The sequence below is a fragment of the Euprymna scolopes genome, chromosome 20 (genome assembly GCF_053919585.1).
Source record: "Euprymna scolopes isolate OS-2025 chromosome 20, ASM5391958v1, whole genome shotgun sequence".
NCBI lineage: Eukaryota > Metazoa > Mollusca > Cephalopoda > Sepiida > Sepiolidae > Euprymna > Euprymna scolopes.
Window position 1 is genome coordinate 84690287 of NC_136501.1, and position 16746 is coordinate 84707032.

A 16746-nucleotide genomic window follows, 5' to 3' on the forward strand; every position below is an offset into this window, starting at 1 on the left:
TACTGGTTTAATCGTCTTAATTTCTTTCTTTTTAAACAACCAGCTAACGATGAGATGTCATTTTTTATTGCCTTTGGTAACAGTTACTTATTGTAATATTTTTTGTTGTGTTCCATTTATAAAAAAAAAAAAGTTAGATGTTACTATGCGTTGTTAATTAAGTAGTTTTTTTTAATTAATATTGAAAAAGAATACCCAACCATTTTAATGATGATCACAAATTACATCAGCCAAACGTTGTCAGCCAAGCAAAGCATGTTATTAACGTAATAAACATTTTTATTCCTGGCAAAAATATCAAACGGATTAAAAAGGTTTCTCATTTAAATGAAAAGAAATATACCTAAAAGCAACAACAAAAAATATGATTTGGATTTTCAGCTGAAACAATAGTTAAAATATATCTTTTTCATTAGAAGAGAAAATTTTTTTAATTACGCACAACTATATACTGTATACAGAAAATGTTGTTTTTTTAATGGGTAAATTGATCAAGTAGTTTTTATTTTTTATTTTACATAAGAAAAACATTTCTTTGGTTCTTTGCTTGAAAACGATTCCAATTTCCAATGTAAACACAAATAAAATAACTGTTTTAATCAATTTGGAACGCTAAAAACGTATAATGATTTTTATTTTTTAAATTATCTTCGGTTTTATTTATTTATGTATATTCGTTTTCTTCATGTTAGAATTTTAAATCAAATGTAGGAATGTACGGAAACAATATGAAAAAGAACAGTTCGTAAAATGCTGTAAAAAAAAAAGAAAATGGAATTTAAGGTTTTATTTTTATTTGTTTTGAAACGAGTATGTCAAGATGTTGGAAATGTACGCATGCGCAGAATTTTTTAAAGTGGAAGTCGAACACCGGAAGGACGGTTTCGTCGACAAAGCAAACTTGTTGCGGGGCCGTCCGTCCGGAGACAATCGACCCAACAACTAACAAGGTAGACATAGACAAAAGTAAACGGCAAAAAAAGGTAAAGAAAAATGACAGACAGGTTGTTTGGTTAAAGACGAGGGTTCGTCTTTTATTTGTAAAGGTAAAGGAAGCCTGAAATAGGATTTGAGATCGTATGATCTGGATGCTGGTTGCCACAGGAGGCTAAGGACTGGAGGTCTGGAACAGGTTCTCTAGACGTAGCGTGGTTTAAGGTTGCTCACTGAGTCTGGAACGATCGGCTGGACGTCTGGGCGATCTGAAACGGTCGGTGGACACTGAGAACGTGGGGTCAGTGTTAAGGAACGGACAATAGACACTGAGAACGTGGAGTCAGTGTTTAGAAATGGACGAAAGATCGACACTGAGGAACGTATGATCCGCGTTAAGGAACGGACGGGCGGTAGGGAGCCAGGTACAGGCGAGGTTGCAGACCGGAGGAGTAAGGTGAAGGCGAGGTTGCCGGAAAGCTGCAGGAGGCACTGGAAGCCGCTGGAGACTGGAAGTTGCAGGAATGAGCAGGAGCCGCTGGAGTGAAATGAAGTTTGCTGCTGGTGGGTCTCGGGAGGCAAGCAGTAGTGAATCGCATTAGTGGTAGAAAAACTTATTAGCCCTGAAAAGGGCTGTTGGAACTGCTGCTAGGAATCCCTCGGCTGGTGGATTCGGTCGACGTGACTGGTAGCGTGTGTCACACTTTGGGAGCATCCTCCTGCTTGCAGGCAGTATTTATTCGGTATTTATTTGCTTCCCCACTCAGCAAATAAGGCACAAAGCCGTTTTTTAACCTTGAGAGTGAAGGGGAGGGGGACTAGTTTCCCCGAGAGGGACCTGGATAGTGACAATTGGTATGAAGGGTTTCCCCTACATTGACCAATAACTGATTGCTAAAGAGCAATGGTCTTATATATGGGGTTGTCCCCACATATGGTCTTTGATTGCAGTATCTGCCGGAACAGATACTACACTTTGAGATTCATGCCCCCCCCCGCAGAGACGAGTGATGTTAGAGGTGTCGCTCCCACAAGACAGACAAACGACTCTAATTAATTCCAGAACGAAATTTTTGCAATCAAAACGTAGCTTCGGAATTTGTTGATTTTATTTGAATTAATTTCGTGTAAAAGTAAAAAGTCGATTGTTTCAATTATTAATGTTAAGCTTAATACATTTGAATTCTCATGTGCGTAAAGGGGTCAGGGAGTCAGGGACGGAAAGAAAGGAAAAGCGAACGTGTTCTCATTGCAATTGGATGTTGTTCATACGTTTAGGGAGCGCTAGCTATTGCGTCCTTTGTTTAAGGAAAGGAAGACGAAGAAAAAACAGCGGGAGGAGGGGTGAAGAAAGAACAACAGACAAAAAAAAATGGAGACGGTGACTTTTGAAACCGCGATAAACTGATCAGCTTTATATAGAAAGAGATTTTTTTTTTTTTTTTTTTTTTTACACAAGCATCACCACATTATCAAGGCCAAGAGGCCACTCAAGGATAAGGGTTAAAGAGTGTACAGTAGAAATTGGAAAATATAGTAATCATTAGTAACGAAAATTCGGTAAATTTGATAACTTATATGGAACGGCATCAAGAACTTATTTACGTTAGACTTGAAGACAACCATATTGTAGTCAGCCGGAAAGCAGGAAAACGGAAGACAATTCCACAGGCGTGCAGTTCTAAGAAAGAAGCTCTGTTCATGGAATCTACGTTTAGGTTTAGGTACAGATAAAGAGTGGGAGGAATTATTGATAGTGTTTTCAGCTAGACGAGTGTTTCTTGTGAAAGTTTGGCGAGGTGGGGGGACCATAGACTGAAGCTCAGTCAAACACTTTCCATGAAAATAACGATACATCAGAGACAAACTCGCAACATCTCTTCTGTGAGATAGAGGTTGCAGGGAAGAGAAAAGGACATCTCCTACGAGGCTACGAAGTCTATTTTGAACTCTATTAAGGCAGGACAAATCCTTTCTAGAAGCTCCTGCCCAGATGTGGCAACAGTATTCCATCCTTAGACGTACCTGGCTCTTATATAGATTGAGAATAGCATCAGCAGTGAGATATCTACCAGATCGATAGAAAGACCCCACCATTTTTCCAGTGGCCTTGGCAACAGAGTTGATGTACATGTTCCATTTAAGATCAGGAGTAATGGTCAAGCCCAGAAGTTTGTGAAAACTTGAGGCCTCCTGAAGACGAGAGCCATTCATTTCAATTGATGCCAGATGGGGATCAAAACGTTGATGATGTAAAGAGAGAAGCTTGGTTTTAGATGCATTAAAAGTAACTAGCCACTCCTTTCCCCATTGTACTACGTGCTCAAGATCAGAGGAGAGAGAATTGGAGAGAACTTGGTCGTTTACTGTCTTAGATGTGCTACCATAAATGGTAGTGTCGTCAGCATAAATGTCTACAAATGATGTAAGGATTTGATTTGGAAGATCATTAATGTAGATCAGGAAAAGAGTTGGGCCCAGGATGGACCCCTGAGGGACACTAGCATTAATACTGTGAGCTTCTGATTTTTGCCTCTCAACTACTACTCTTATGAACCTATCAGAAAGAAATGATTTAATAATTGAGAAGACATTTCCAGCTATACCATAGCTGGAGATCTTGTGAAGTAAACCTTTATGCCATACCCTATCAAAGGCCTTAGATATGTCAAGAGCAATTGCCCTAGAAAGATTGCCTCCGTCGAGAGATTTGCTAATCCTATGAGATATAACTGTAAGCACATCTGTTGTAGATATAGCAGAACGAAAACCATATTGAGTGTCACTAAGAAGGTTATTTTTGTTGAGATGGTTGATTACTTCTGTATTTAACACAGATTCCAGCAACTTACTCATGACGCACCGGAGACTTATTGGCCTGTACTGAGAGGGGGATGAGCGATCACCTGAATTCTTAAATACTGGGCATACTGATGAAATTTTCCAGGGTGATGGGAAGCAATTATCCTTAAGACAACATTTAAACAGTTTTGTAAATATGGGCGCTAGTTCAGGTTGAAGTTTTTTGAGTACTATAATTGGAATACCGTCAGGGCCAGTTGCTTTACTGGAATCAAGGTTTTTGATTAGCTTGGCAACATCACGTACAGATATACATATATCACATAGCGTGTTTTCTGATACAGGAGGAAATATTGGGGGTTGGCGGCCTTGGTCGCAAAGGGTAGAATTAGCTGCAAAGTTCTTGCCAAAGAGTTTGGCTTTGTCTGATGCTGACGAGATTACCTCGGGTCCATTGATGATAGTTGGGATAGAGCACACGCTTCTGTTCAGGATTCTGTTTGCTATTTGCCAAAACTGGTGGGAACCAAACCGCTGCTCAGCTACTTTGGACTTAACAGATTGAGCATACAACTCTCTTGCGTTCTTTATTACTTTCTTACAATGGTTGCTGGCAGTCCTGAAAGCGGCTTTAGTTTCCATACATCTATTACGTTGGAAGCAGTGGAAAAAGTGATTTCTGTGCGCAATGGCAGCAGCACATTCTGGAGAGAACCATGGCTGGCTGTTAGGTTTTTGCTAGAACTTTTTCGAGGGTATGAAACGGTCTATACCTACAATTAACCATTCCGTCAGGTCTGATACTATAGAGGACACATCCTTTTTAAACATGGAACGCAGAGGTAGATCCGATATAAATATATCCCAGACAGCCTTAGTGTATCGATATACTGTACGATGGAGAAGTATGTCTGGGGACTTATTACATTTCATTTTTATCTTAATTGATACAACAGAGTGGTCGGAAGATCCAAGAGGAGACAGAACAGAAACTGAACATAGTTCAGGGCAAGTTGTGAGAAAAAGGTCTAGTAGGCTCGCATACTGGCCGTCATTGTCGGGCACACGGGTGGGTCCATGAACAATCTGAGTGAGGTCATAAGCATAAGATGGAGAAGTGTAGAAACTTGTTATTTTTAATTATTATTCTTAGTTATACAAGAAGAATATCTGAAAAGATATATCAGAAAGCCACAGTTATGAAGTAGAATCGTGGTAATAGTTTTGACCCGTTGGGTCATGGGCATGCTTACAATTTTTCATGATTCTTGAAAAACTAAAAGTTTTGAATATTTATATCGAAAGACCCACACGTTTTTGACTATATTTTCGTTGTATTAAAACAAAACTAATTACCTGAATAAAACTGAATAAAACTGAATCAACAGGTGATTTTTTAAAAAAATCGTATTCAAAATAAAATCAAACAATTTAGATAATTGACAAGAGCATCTTGCTGTATCTATCATCATACTGACGTTAAATGGGTAAACAGCAAAACAAAATAAACCAAATACGCAAAAGTCCAGCTCAACTCTTTTTCCACAAACTGAGCAGGAGAACTTTCCAACTAATGATCCTCATTTTAGTCTTAGTAACATTCATTTTCATACACATACAAGCAGGCTGCATGGCATTGCCCAGTCATAGAATATGCTTAAATATGATATATTAATTTATGCAGATTTCATATTTATTATTATAGAGCCAATTCTTTCTTGATTATTATATTGTACCCAATATATAGTAGTGATTTAAAAAATTAAAACGATTTGCGTGCCATCAGCTAGAATTGAAACCAAAAAGCCTTTGAGCTTTCGTCAGATGGATAAGAAATAGTCAAAAATGAACTAACTTTAATGTATAAATATATATTTATGCATACATACAGAACACTTTAAGTCGACTTATGCCTGCCAAGTTCCAATTATTTTTTTCAATTTTGACCCCTTAGCAGCATTTTTATCATTTTTTATATTTAAAACAATTGTTCACAAAAATTGCAATTATTTGATCAACGTCATACCGATCTATAACCTTGCGTCTTGGAGGAGATGCAGTTTGAAAAAATGGAGACAGACATGCACAGACATAGTTTCATTTATATATATATATATATATATATATATATACACACACAGAAAAGCTTATGAGGAGGAATTTACTAATCAAAATAATAATCTATCTGTATGCAATGTGATGATTTGTATGAAAGTGAAACTTTGTCAGTGAGGGTTGACGGCATGTGTTCCATGGATAGAACTGATAAAAGCAAATTCCAAAACCAAATATAAATATAGTTATTTATATTTTAATCCCAACCAAATGAAAAAGCTCAATACATTCACTGAGGGTAGTAGAGCTTAGGATAAATAAGAAGAAGAACAAAGTTGTCAAGTAGAATTTTACAAAAAGTTTTTATTATTCGGCAGAATACTCCAAAGCTGAGTGCTCCTTAATCCACGGAGTTTCAAAGAAAGCTATTTCTTTTCATCAGAGGAAAAAATTGTTAGCGAAATAGTCAGAAAGTCGCGTTAAAAGTTTTAACATTTTTATATATTTGCTGGTTGCTGCATTCGTTGAAACTTGAAGTTTTATGATGTGTCGTCACAAAACTTAAAGAAACATAACATGTAAATATGTAAAACAGTTCATTTAATGTTACAAAAAAATAACTAACCGTATTAAAAGTCCGGTGAAATGGAGGTTAAAAATTTGCGGGTAAATGGAGTAGTTAGTGTTCGTCTCAAAGATTGACAAATGAAAAACAAAGCATTAGAAATTAGAGTTCCGATAGTTTGAAGACAATCAAAAAACAGCTTGAGAGTGATCAACTTCCTACGTAAGGAGATGAGCGACGTTTTTTATGACTGGTTTCCATAGCAACCACATCACTTCAGCGATTACTGTTGCTACTAATTCACTGCTGTCATGAAAAGAGAAGTAACAACTGAAACAGGGAGAATGAAAGAATGAAAGGGAGATAATTGGGGATTTTATTGAAAGCAGACGAGTGCTGTACATTGTTATTACATATGCGTATGTTATGTTTATGGAGGCAAAAAAAAAAAATAAGACTGAAATTAAACAAAGAACAAGTGAATTTACTGGAAGCCTAGAAAAATCATGGATTACAATAGAAAAATGTGAGCATGAAAAGTTATATGGTTAAGCTTTAACATGGAAAAGTAACGACCAGTTAAAACTGGAAAAGAAAAGGACAAGATATTCTAGTAAAAAATAGAATAAATTTATAACTTATAATATTGAAGCATTAAGAATGGTTTTTTTTTAAGTTCAATTTAACATTATATAATCAATTCTTAATGCTGCAATATTTTAAGTTATAAATTTATTATATTTTTTACTAGAATATCTTGTCCTTTTCTTTTCCAGTTTTAACAACTAATCCTTTACTTTTCCATGTTTAAGCTTAACCATATTACTTTTCATGCTCACATTTTTCTATTGTAATACATATTTGTATTAACTATGAAAGCAATAGTTAGGAGTGTATGGAGTAAGTTCAGGGAACTTCTGTTATTGCTAACCAGCAGAGCGTTACCACTGTCGATCAAGAAAATAATCTATCTGTATGCAATGTGATGATTTGTATGAAAGTGAAATTTTGTCAGTGAGGGTTGACGGCATGTGTTCCCTGGAGAGAACTGATATGAGAATGATGCGATGGATGTGTAATACGAGTCTTGAGGCTTAGATCTGATGGCTTTAGAGAAAGATTAAATGCGTGTCGGACAGTGGAATTTGTTGCTATAGTCACATTGGAAGACTGGATGAGAATTCTTTGGTTAATAGATGCAAAACAGTTGAAGTGGCAAAAGTGTTGGTAGGGGAAGACCAAGTAAAACGTGGGAAAAAATGAGGATAGACTTGATACAAAGATGGGATAAATAAAGATCTGACCAGAGATAGGTTATTTTAGGAGTCAATTTTTTAAAGTCGTCCAATACATGCCAGCATGCAGAATATGATGGTAATGATATTTTCTGTAAAATTTAATTTTTCTTATAGATTGTGTCCACTCACTGTTCATAGATCACCTTGGAAAATTTTGCTTTGGTAACCCATTTTCCTTTCACCAACCTTTATGCTATTTACGAGAAACCTTCATGAACTATTGTAGCCTAGCAAAGCACACATACGCAGCTCACTAAACATACATACACATACGTTACTCTCTAACAAAATAGATATGCTAATGCATACACACACATATTCATACTTATCCCATTTACACACATGTAAACACACATGACCTCCAAAATGAACACACATACGCAATTGTACCTTGCATATAAAAACTTGGACTTTTTGAACTCTCCATCTTTACAAATATATTGATATTTGTAACGTAACAACACCAAGTACAAAAAGACCCATTACACGCGTGTTCATCCCTCATGCTCTTCAGATGGATATTCAGGCAAATGAAAGTTGCTTTTTAATTTTGTATTGTTTTTTTTTTTCAAACTTCTTATATAAAGTACTGCCAAAAAGAAAGTCCACACTTGTCATTTTTTCGAAAACTACAAATTTAAGCTAACTTGAATGTAACTGTTTAAACAACCCATACCTTATTTGATTCGCCTTTTATTCCTTTATAATTTTACCTGTTCATATTTTACTTTTGATTGAAGTACCCTAGTGTTTACGTCAATTTAAAAAATTAACTTCAAATCAAGAAGGCAAAAAGAAACTCCGCACAATGGAAAATTGTTATTTAAATGTAACTTTAGAACATTAATGCAACACAAATACAACAGGAACACAATGAACTAGTTATTATTCAGTAGCATAGCCCTTCTACAATTTGACAGCCTGCAAATTTTGGGGCGTTCTCTTGAATTATGCGGCAATGCTCCGGTGAAAGGGCATCCCACTTCTCTTTAATTTTTGTCCAAAGTTCTTCCAGATTTGAAATTTTGTCATTGCATAGCTGTTGCTCGATGTAATGCCATATGTTGTCGATAGGATTGAGGTCTGGAGATTGTGCAGGTCAATCCAAACATGCTCTTCAAGGAACCTCTTGACATTGCCAGCTGTGTGATGGGAGCATTATCCTGCATGAAGATGGGATTATCATCCAAATTTTTGGCCAAAGTATGGTAGAAAATACTTAGCCAACATATAATGTACTTGGTCGAATTTATTCGACCTTGCAAGCGGACTATAGGCCTTGGGCCATTGGCACTAATAACGTCCCACACCAAAACTGAACCTCCACCACCTTGCAGCACTAAAACTGTGTACCTAGGATTAAATTCTTCATCCTTCCTTCGACAGACATACTGCCTACCATCATAGCCTAGTCTATTGAACTTGCTTTCATTGCTAAAAATCACTTTTGATCAATATGAAGAGTCATGATCTTCATTGCATCTGACAATGTCCAAATGGTGCTTTCTGTTCTTTACAGAAATCATTGGCTTGCGTCTTGGAACACAGTCTCACAAATTAAATTCTGTTCTTAACAAAGAGCACTTTTTAACACGATTACACTATTGTTGAATTTGGGGAGCTGTTTCAAATCTGTTTCTGAGGCTGCGGATCTTGATAGCATTGTCTTCCCTGTAAAAAGTAACTCTAGCACGACCGGATTTAGAGGCATCACAAACACTGGCCGTGTTTTTGGTGCTTTTGAACAGTCATTCATACCGTTTTCTCATCACATTTCAATCTGCGTCTGATTTCTCGATTGGATAAGCCAGAAAGGTGGAAATAAATGAGCTCCTGATGATCACTAAGAGAGACTCGAGGTATGTAGACTAAATATTATGTTCTATAATCTTGGAACAACAACAATTACGATTAAAGATGCTAAAAGTGGATATTTTACGATTATAAATACTAAAAGGTATATATTTTAAGCTGGTTTTAAGCTCATTTGTTGCTGCAGAGTTTGTTTTTTTGCCTTCCCGATTTGAAGCTATTTTTTTAATTGACGTGAACACTAGGATACTTCAACTAAAAGTCAAATACGAACAGGTAAAATTATCGCTATATATATGAAATGAACTCATTTTTCCCTTCTGATTTTGACCTTAATAAGATTAAAGATCAAGACATTACATGCAAATGTAATATGCACAAACTGCAGCATAATATCTGAGGTGTGTTATAGGCCTATTACCTCTCCACTTCCTTGATAATCATAGATTTCTATATTTTTTCTGCTGAGAGTTCACTGCCAAAATCGGTTAAAATCAATGGAAGTGGTAAAATCTTTTCTCTCTAATAAATTCCTCCTTTCCTCGCCATTACTTAACACTGTTGCGGGATCGTTCACAAGGGACTGTTACGAAGGAACACTGGTTTGGGCTTTCTTTACTTCGGAGTTGCTTAAAAAACTGGAATGGAATTTTAACGTTCCTTTCGTTCTATGCTTTCTGCTGGGTGAAATGCACCATGGACTTAACCAAATCGAAGGGTCATTTATGCCTTTTTTGTTTTTGTTTTTCCGAACACGTCCATTATTTTTGCCCCTGCTTTATGCTTTTTGTTTTTCTGATTTCTATTTAAAAGAAGTTTTACGTTTCTTCGCTGTTTTTTTTTTTTTTTTCTTCTTGTTTTGGTTTTGCCGATTTTTTAAAGAAGTTTAACATCGCTTTTTTTTTTTAATATTTAAGCAGGGTTATTACTTTGCTTATTCTTTACTTTACCTCCCCCCACTTTACACACACACCTCCAAACAACCGGACAACGCCGGGTACCCCCTCTAGTAGAGGAATAAAAGGCGAAACAAATGAGGTATAGGTTGTTTAAACAGTTGCATTCAATTTAGCTTAAATTTGCGGCTTCTGAAAAAATGACAACTGCGGACTTTCTTTTTGGCGGCACTGTATGTATGTATATAGTGTTTTGATTTGATTTCGTTACAACACTTGTTCCATAAAAAATAATGCGCTATTCAAATCAGAACCCAAAAACAAACGAACTTTCAACAACCGGAAGTGAATTTATTATCACTTGCGTTATTAGGAAATGACATTTTTATGTGAATACCAAGAATGAAAAATATATTTCCGAATCGCTATTTTTAGCTCTTCGAAAATATACTTTATTTTTTACCCATCTCCCCTTCTGTTTCTCTCTTTCTTTATTCCCCTTCTCTATCCAACTTTCTACCTATTCTCTCTTTTTAATTTTCTCTACTTTTTCTCTTCATAACTTGTGTGTGTGTGTGTGTGTGTGTGTGTGTGTGTGTGTGTGTCTCGCTTTCTCTCTATTTCATTTCCATTCATTAAACACCACTTTATAATATCATCATAAAATATTGTTCATATTTTTTCATAAATCCATACTACAAAAGTCATGGAATTATGTAAATCTCAAGTGCACACTTAACATCAATTCATGTCTATTGAAATTCTCTTTTTTCTCGGACAATCCTCGTTATGTCACGAAAACCGATATTTTGTCTCCATTTATAGACACATTTTGCGGAAAATCCTCCTTTCATCGGGAAATCCCTACGTGACATTTTGAATCCAAATTTATCAAATGTCTCACGTGATTTGGTATTCCAGAAAAGTTTCTATTTTCTTCTGTTTTGCATCATGCATCGCTGCCAAATCGAGGCATCTTTTTACTGTTGTGCTCTTCCAGTGAACGAGGAATTATTTAGTCCTATCGTAACCAGTAATATCGCCATTTTCACGGTAAAGTATTATTATTTGTACTAGTTTATACCCGTTCCTTGAAGGGCTATGTCAATTTCCGTTTTTACCTTACTTCTATCATTTTGTAACATGTACAAAGAAAAATATTTGAAATTTTTTAATAATTTATTTTCAAATGCTACTTAATATTTGCATGAGAGAGTAACTATGATGAATTTATTGTTTTTATTGATTAAAAAACAGAAAATCTGTTTGAAAGCAAAACTCATTCACTTTGGATTAATGTTGAATATCCTTAGTCAATTTTTTTTTTTTTTTTTTTTTTTTTCAGATTATCAAAAAAATAAAGATCACTTAATTTTAAAAAAATATTTATTCGTATTATTTGGACTCTTCGAATTACTGTTTTTATTAGTGTTATTTTCACAACATTTCAATCGCTGTAACCTCTAACCTTTTCTCAGGTGTATCTCTCTTGTCAAACTCTGGAATTTTTTTTATCGAACTCTGGGAAGTGTTCTATCGAACTCGGGGAATTTTTCAGTTGAACTCGGGGAAATTTTCAGTCGAACTCGGGAATCTGCATGGAATTTCAGACAGAATCCTTTATTTGATCCATGGCAGTAGTAGGGTTAGCTAGGACAATGACACGTGGCGTAATGGTTATAGTACTTAGTAATATTCAAGTTATACTCTTTTGGAGGTTGAAGATGTCACTCCAATTACAACTGCAAATTACTTCAGACTTCTACCCTGTCATAGTTAATAAAACGAGAGCATACTACCCCCCTCCCTAAATTGAATAAAGTGTTCTGTTCGAAATTCTGTGTAGATGCCAGAGTTTGACAAGAATCACCTGAAGAAGGTCGAAAATTACATCGACCAAAACGTTGTGAAAATAACACTCAAGATGAGAACAATAGTTTTAAAAAAAAATCCAAATAATCAATCTTCATCTCAAAAATTCAGAAACATAAAAATATTTCCATGATATTTTTTATGTTATATTTTTAAATTTTGTTTTTTTAACTGAATAAATGATTTATAATCATTTATTCAGTTAAAAAAACAAAACTTATGTGCGATTTAAATTCTGATATTGATGTCATAAAAACCTACTGCTTTAGTAGTACTCTGTCTATCCCTTTTTTGTCAACCAATCATGTGTTTCAATCTGTGTTGAATAAATTCCAAAAACACCTTAACTTTTTGATAGTGTATAGATTATTACTTATTTGATAGTATATAGATTATTACTTATTTGATAGTATATAGATTATTACTTATTTGATAGTATATAGATTATTACTTATTTGATAATATATAGATTATTACTTATTTGATAGTGTATAGATTATTACTTATTTGATAATATATAGATTATTACTTATTTGATAGTATATAGATTATTACTTATTTGATAGTATATAGATTATTACTTATTTGATAGTGTATAGATTATTACTTATTTGATAGTATATAGATTATTACTTATTTGATAGTATATAGATTATTACTTATTTGATAGTATATAGATTATTACTTATTTGATAATATATAGATTATTACTTATTTGATAATATATAGATTATTACTTATTTGATAGTGTATAGATTATTACTTATTTGATAATATATAGATTATTACTTATTTGATAGTATATAGATTATTACTTATTTGATAGTGTATAGATTATTACTTATTTGATAGTATATAGATTATTACTTATTTGATAGTATATAGATTATTACTTATTTGATAGTGTATAGATTATTACTTATTTGATAATATATAGATTATTACTTATTTGATAGTGTATAGATTATTACTTATTTGATAGTATATAAATTATTACTTATTTGATAGTATATAGATTATTACTTATTTGATAGTGTATAGATTATTACTTATTTGATAGTATATAGATTATTACTTATTTGATAGTATATAAATTATTACTTATTTGATAGTATATAGATTATTACTTATTTGATAGTGTATAGATTATTACTTATTTGATAGTATATAGATTATTACTTATTTGATAGTATATAGATTATTACTTATTTGATAGTATATAGATTATTACTTATTTGATAGTATATAGATTATTACTTATTTGATAGTATATTACTTATTTGATAGTATATAGATTATTACTTATTTGATAATATATAGATTATTACTTATTTGATAGTGTATAGATTATTACTTATTTGATAGTATATAAATTATTACTTATTTGATAGTATATAGATTATTACTTATTTGATAGTGTATAGATTATTACTTATTTGATAATATATAGATTATTACTTGTTTGATAGTGTATAGATTATTACTTGTTTGATAATATATAGATTATTACTTATTTGATAGTATATAGATTATTACTTATTTGATAGTGTATAGATTATTACTTATTTGATAGTATATAGATTATTACTTATTTGATAGTATATAGATTATTACTTATTTGATAGTGTATAGATTATTACTTATTTGATAGTATATAGATTATTACTTATTTGATAGTGTATAGATTATTACTTATTTGATAGTATATAGATTATTACTTATTTGATAGTATATAGATTATTACTTATTTGATAGTGTATAGATTATTACTTATTTGATAGTATATAAATTATTACTTATTTGATAGTATATAGATTATTACTTATTTGATAGTGTATAGATTATTACTTATTTGATAATATATAGATTATTACTTGTTTGATAGTGTATAGATTATTACTTGTTTGATAATATATAGATTATTACTTATTTGATAGTATATAGATTATTACTTATTTGATAGTGTATAGATTATTACTTATTTGATAGTATATAGATTATTACTTATTTGATAGTATATAGTTTATTACTTATTTGATAGTGTATAGATTATTACTTATTTGATAGTATATAGATTATTACTTATTTGATAGTATATAGATTATTACTTATTTGATAGTGTATAGATTATTACTTATTTGATAGTATATAGATTATTACTTATTTGATAGTATATAGATTATTACTTATTTGATAGTGTATAGATTATTACTTATTTGATAGTGTATAGATTATTACTTATTTGATAGTATATAGATTATTACTTATTTGATAGTATATAGATTATTACTTATTTGATAGTATATAGATTATTACTTATTTGATAGTATATAGATTATTACTTATTTGATAGTATATAGATTATTACTTACTTGATAGTATATAGATTATTACTTATTTGATAATATATAGATTATTACTTATTTGATAATATATAGATTATTACTTATTTGATAGTGTATAGATTATTACTTATTTGATAATATATAGATTATTACTTATTTGATAGTATATAGATTATTACTTATTTGATAGTGTATAGATTATTACTTATTTGATAGTATATAGATTATTACTTATTTGATAGTATATAGATTATTACTTATTTGATAGTGTATAGATTATTACTTATTTGATAATATATAGATTATTACTTATTTGATAGTGTATAGATTATTACTTATTTGATAGTATATAAATTATTACTTATTTGATAGTATATAGATTATTACTTATTTGATAGTGTATAGATTATTACTTATTTGATAGTATATAGATTATTACTTATTTGATAGTATATAAATTATTACTTATTTGATAGTATATAGATTATTACTTATTTGATAGTGTATAGATTATTACTTATTTGATAGTATATAGATTATTACTTATTTGATAGTATATAGATTATTACTTATTTGATAGTATATAGATTATTACTTATTTGATAGTATATTACTTATTTGATAGTATATAGATTATTACTTATTTGATAATATATAGATTATTACTTATTTGATAGTGTATAGATTATTACTTATTTGATAGTATATAAATTATTACTTATTTGATAGTATATAGATTATTACTTATTTGATAGTGTATAGATTATTACTTATTTGATAATATATAGATTATTACTTGTTTGATAGTGTATAGATTATTACTTGTTTGATAATATATAGATTATTACTTATTTGATAGTATATAGATTATTACTTATTTGATAGTGTATAGATTATTACTTATTTGATAGTATATAGATTATTACTTATTTGATAGTATATAGATTATTACTTATTTGATAGTGTATAGATTATTACTTATTTGATAGTATATAGATTATTACTTATTTGATAGTGTATAGATTATTACTTATTTGATAGTATATAGATTATTACTTATTTGATAGTATATAGATTATTACTTATTTGATAGTGTATAGATTATTACTTATTTGATAGTATATAAATTATTACTTATTTGATAGTATATAGATTATTACTTATTTGATAGTGTATAGATTATTACTTATTTGATAATATATAGATTATTACTTGTTTGATAGTGTATAGATTATTACTTGTTTGATAATATATAGATTATTACTTATTTGATAGTATATAGATTATTACTTATTTGATAGTGTATAGATTATTACTTATTTGATAGTATATAGATTATTACTTATTTGATAGTATATAGATTATTACTTATTTGATAGTGTATAGATTATTACTTATTTGATAGTATATAGATTATTACTTATTTGATAGTATATAGATTATTACTTATTTGATAGTGTATAGATTATTACTTATTTGATAGTATATAGATTATTACTTATTTGATAGTATATAGATTATTACTTATTTGATAGTGTGTAGATTATTACTTATTTGATAGTGTATAGATTATTACTTATTTGATAGTATATAGATTATTACTTATTTGATAGTATATAGATTATTACTTATTTGATAGTATATAGATTATTACTTATTTGATAGTATATAGATTATTACTTATTTGATAGTATATAAATTATTACTTATTTGATAGTGTATAGATTATTACTTATTTGATAGTATATAGATTATTACTTATTTGATAGTGTATAGATTATTACTTATTTGATAATATATAGATTATTACTTGTTTGATAGTGTATAGATTATTACTTGTTTGATAATATATAGATTATTACTTATTTGATAGTATATAGATTATTACTTATTTGATAGTGTATAGATTATTACTTATTTGATAGTATATAGATTATTACTTATTTGATAGTATATAGATTATTACTTATTTGATAGTATATAGATTATTACTTATTTGATAGTATATAAATTATTACTTATTTGATAGTATATAGATTATTACTTATTTGATAGTGTATAGATTATTACTTATTTGATAATATATAGATTATTACTTGTTTGATAGTGTATAGATTATTACTTGTTTGATAATATATAGATTATTACTTATTTGATAGTATATAGAT

The 16746-nt window shown here is 30.7% G+C and overlaps 1 protein-coding gene across 2 annotated transcripts in view; it reads left to right on the forward strand.

The window, feature by feature from the left end:
• LOC145241508 (guanine nucleotide exchange factor for Rab-3A-like) overlaps positions 1-16746 on the forward strand; it is a 299829-nt gene that overhangs the window by 79690 nt on the left and 203393 nt on the right. The window contains exon 1 of one of the 2 annotated variants that reach the window (XM_080104543.1): positions 11257-11414. The exons of the other annotated variant lie outside the window; for it this stretch is intronic. Coding sequence (XP_079960669.1) covers positions 11313-11414 — 102 coding nt within the window. The 5' untranslated portion in view covers positions 11257-11312. Of the gene's footprint in view, positions 1-11256; positions 11415-16746 lie in introns of those variants that run through there. 2 annotated transcript variants of the gene reach the window in all.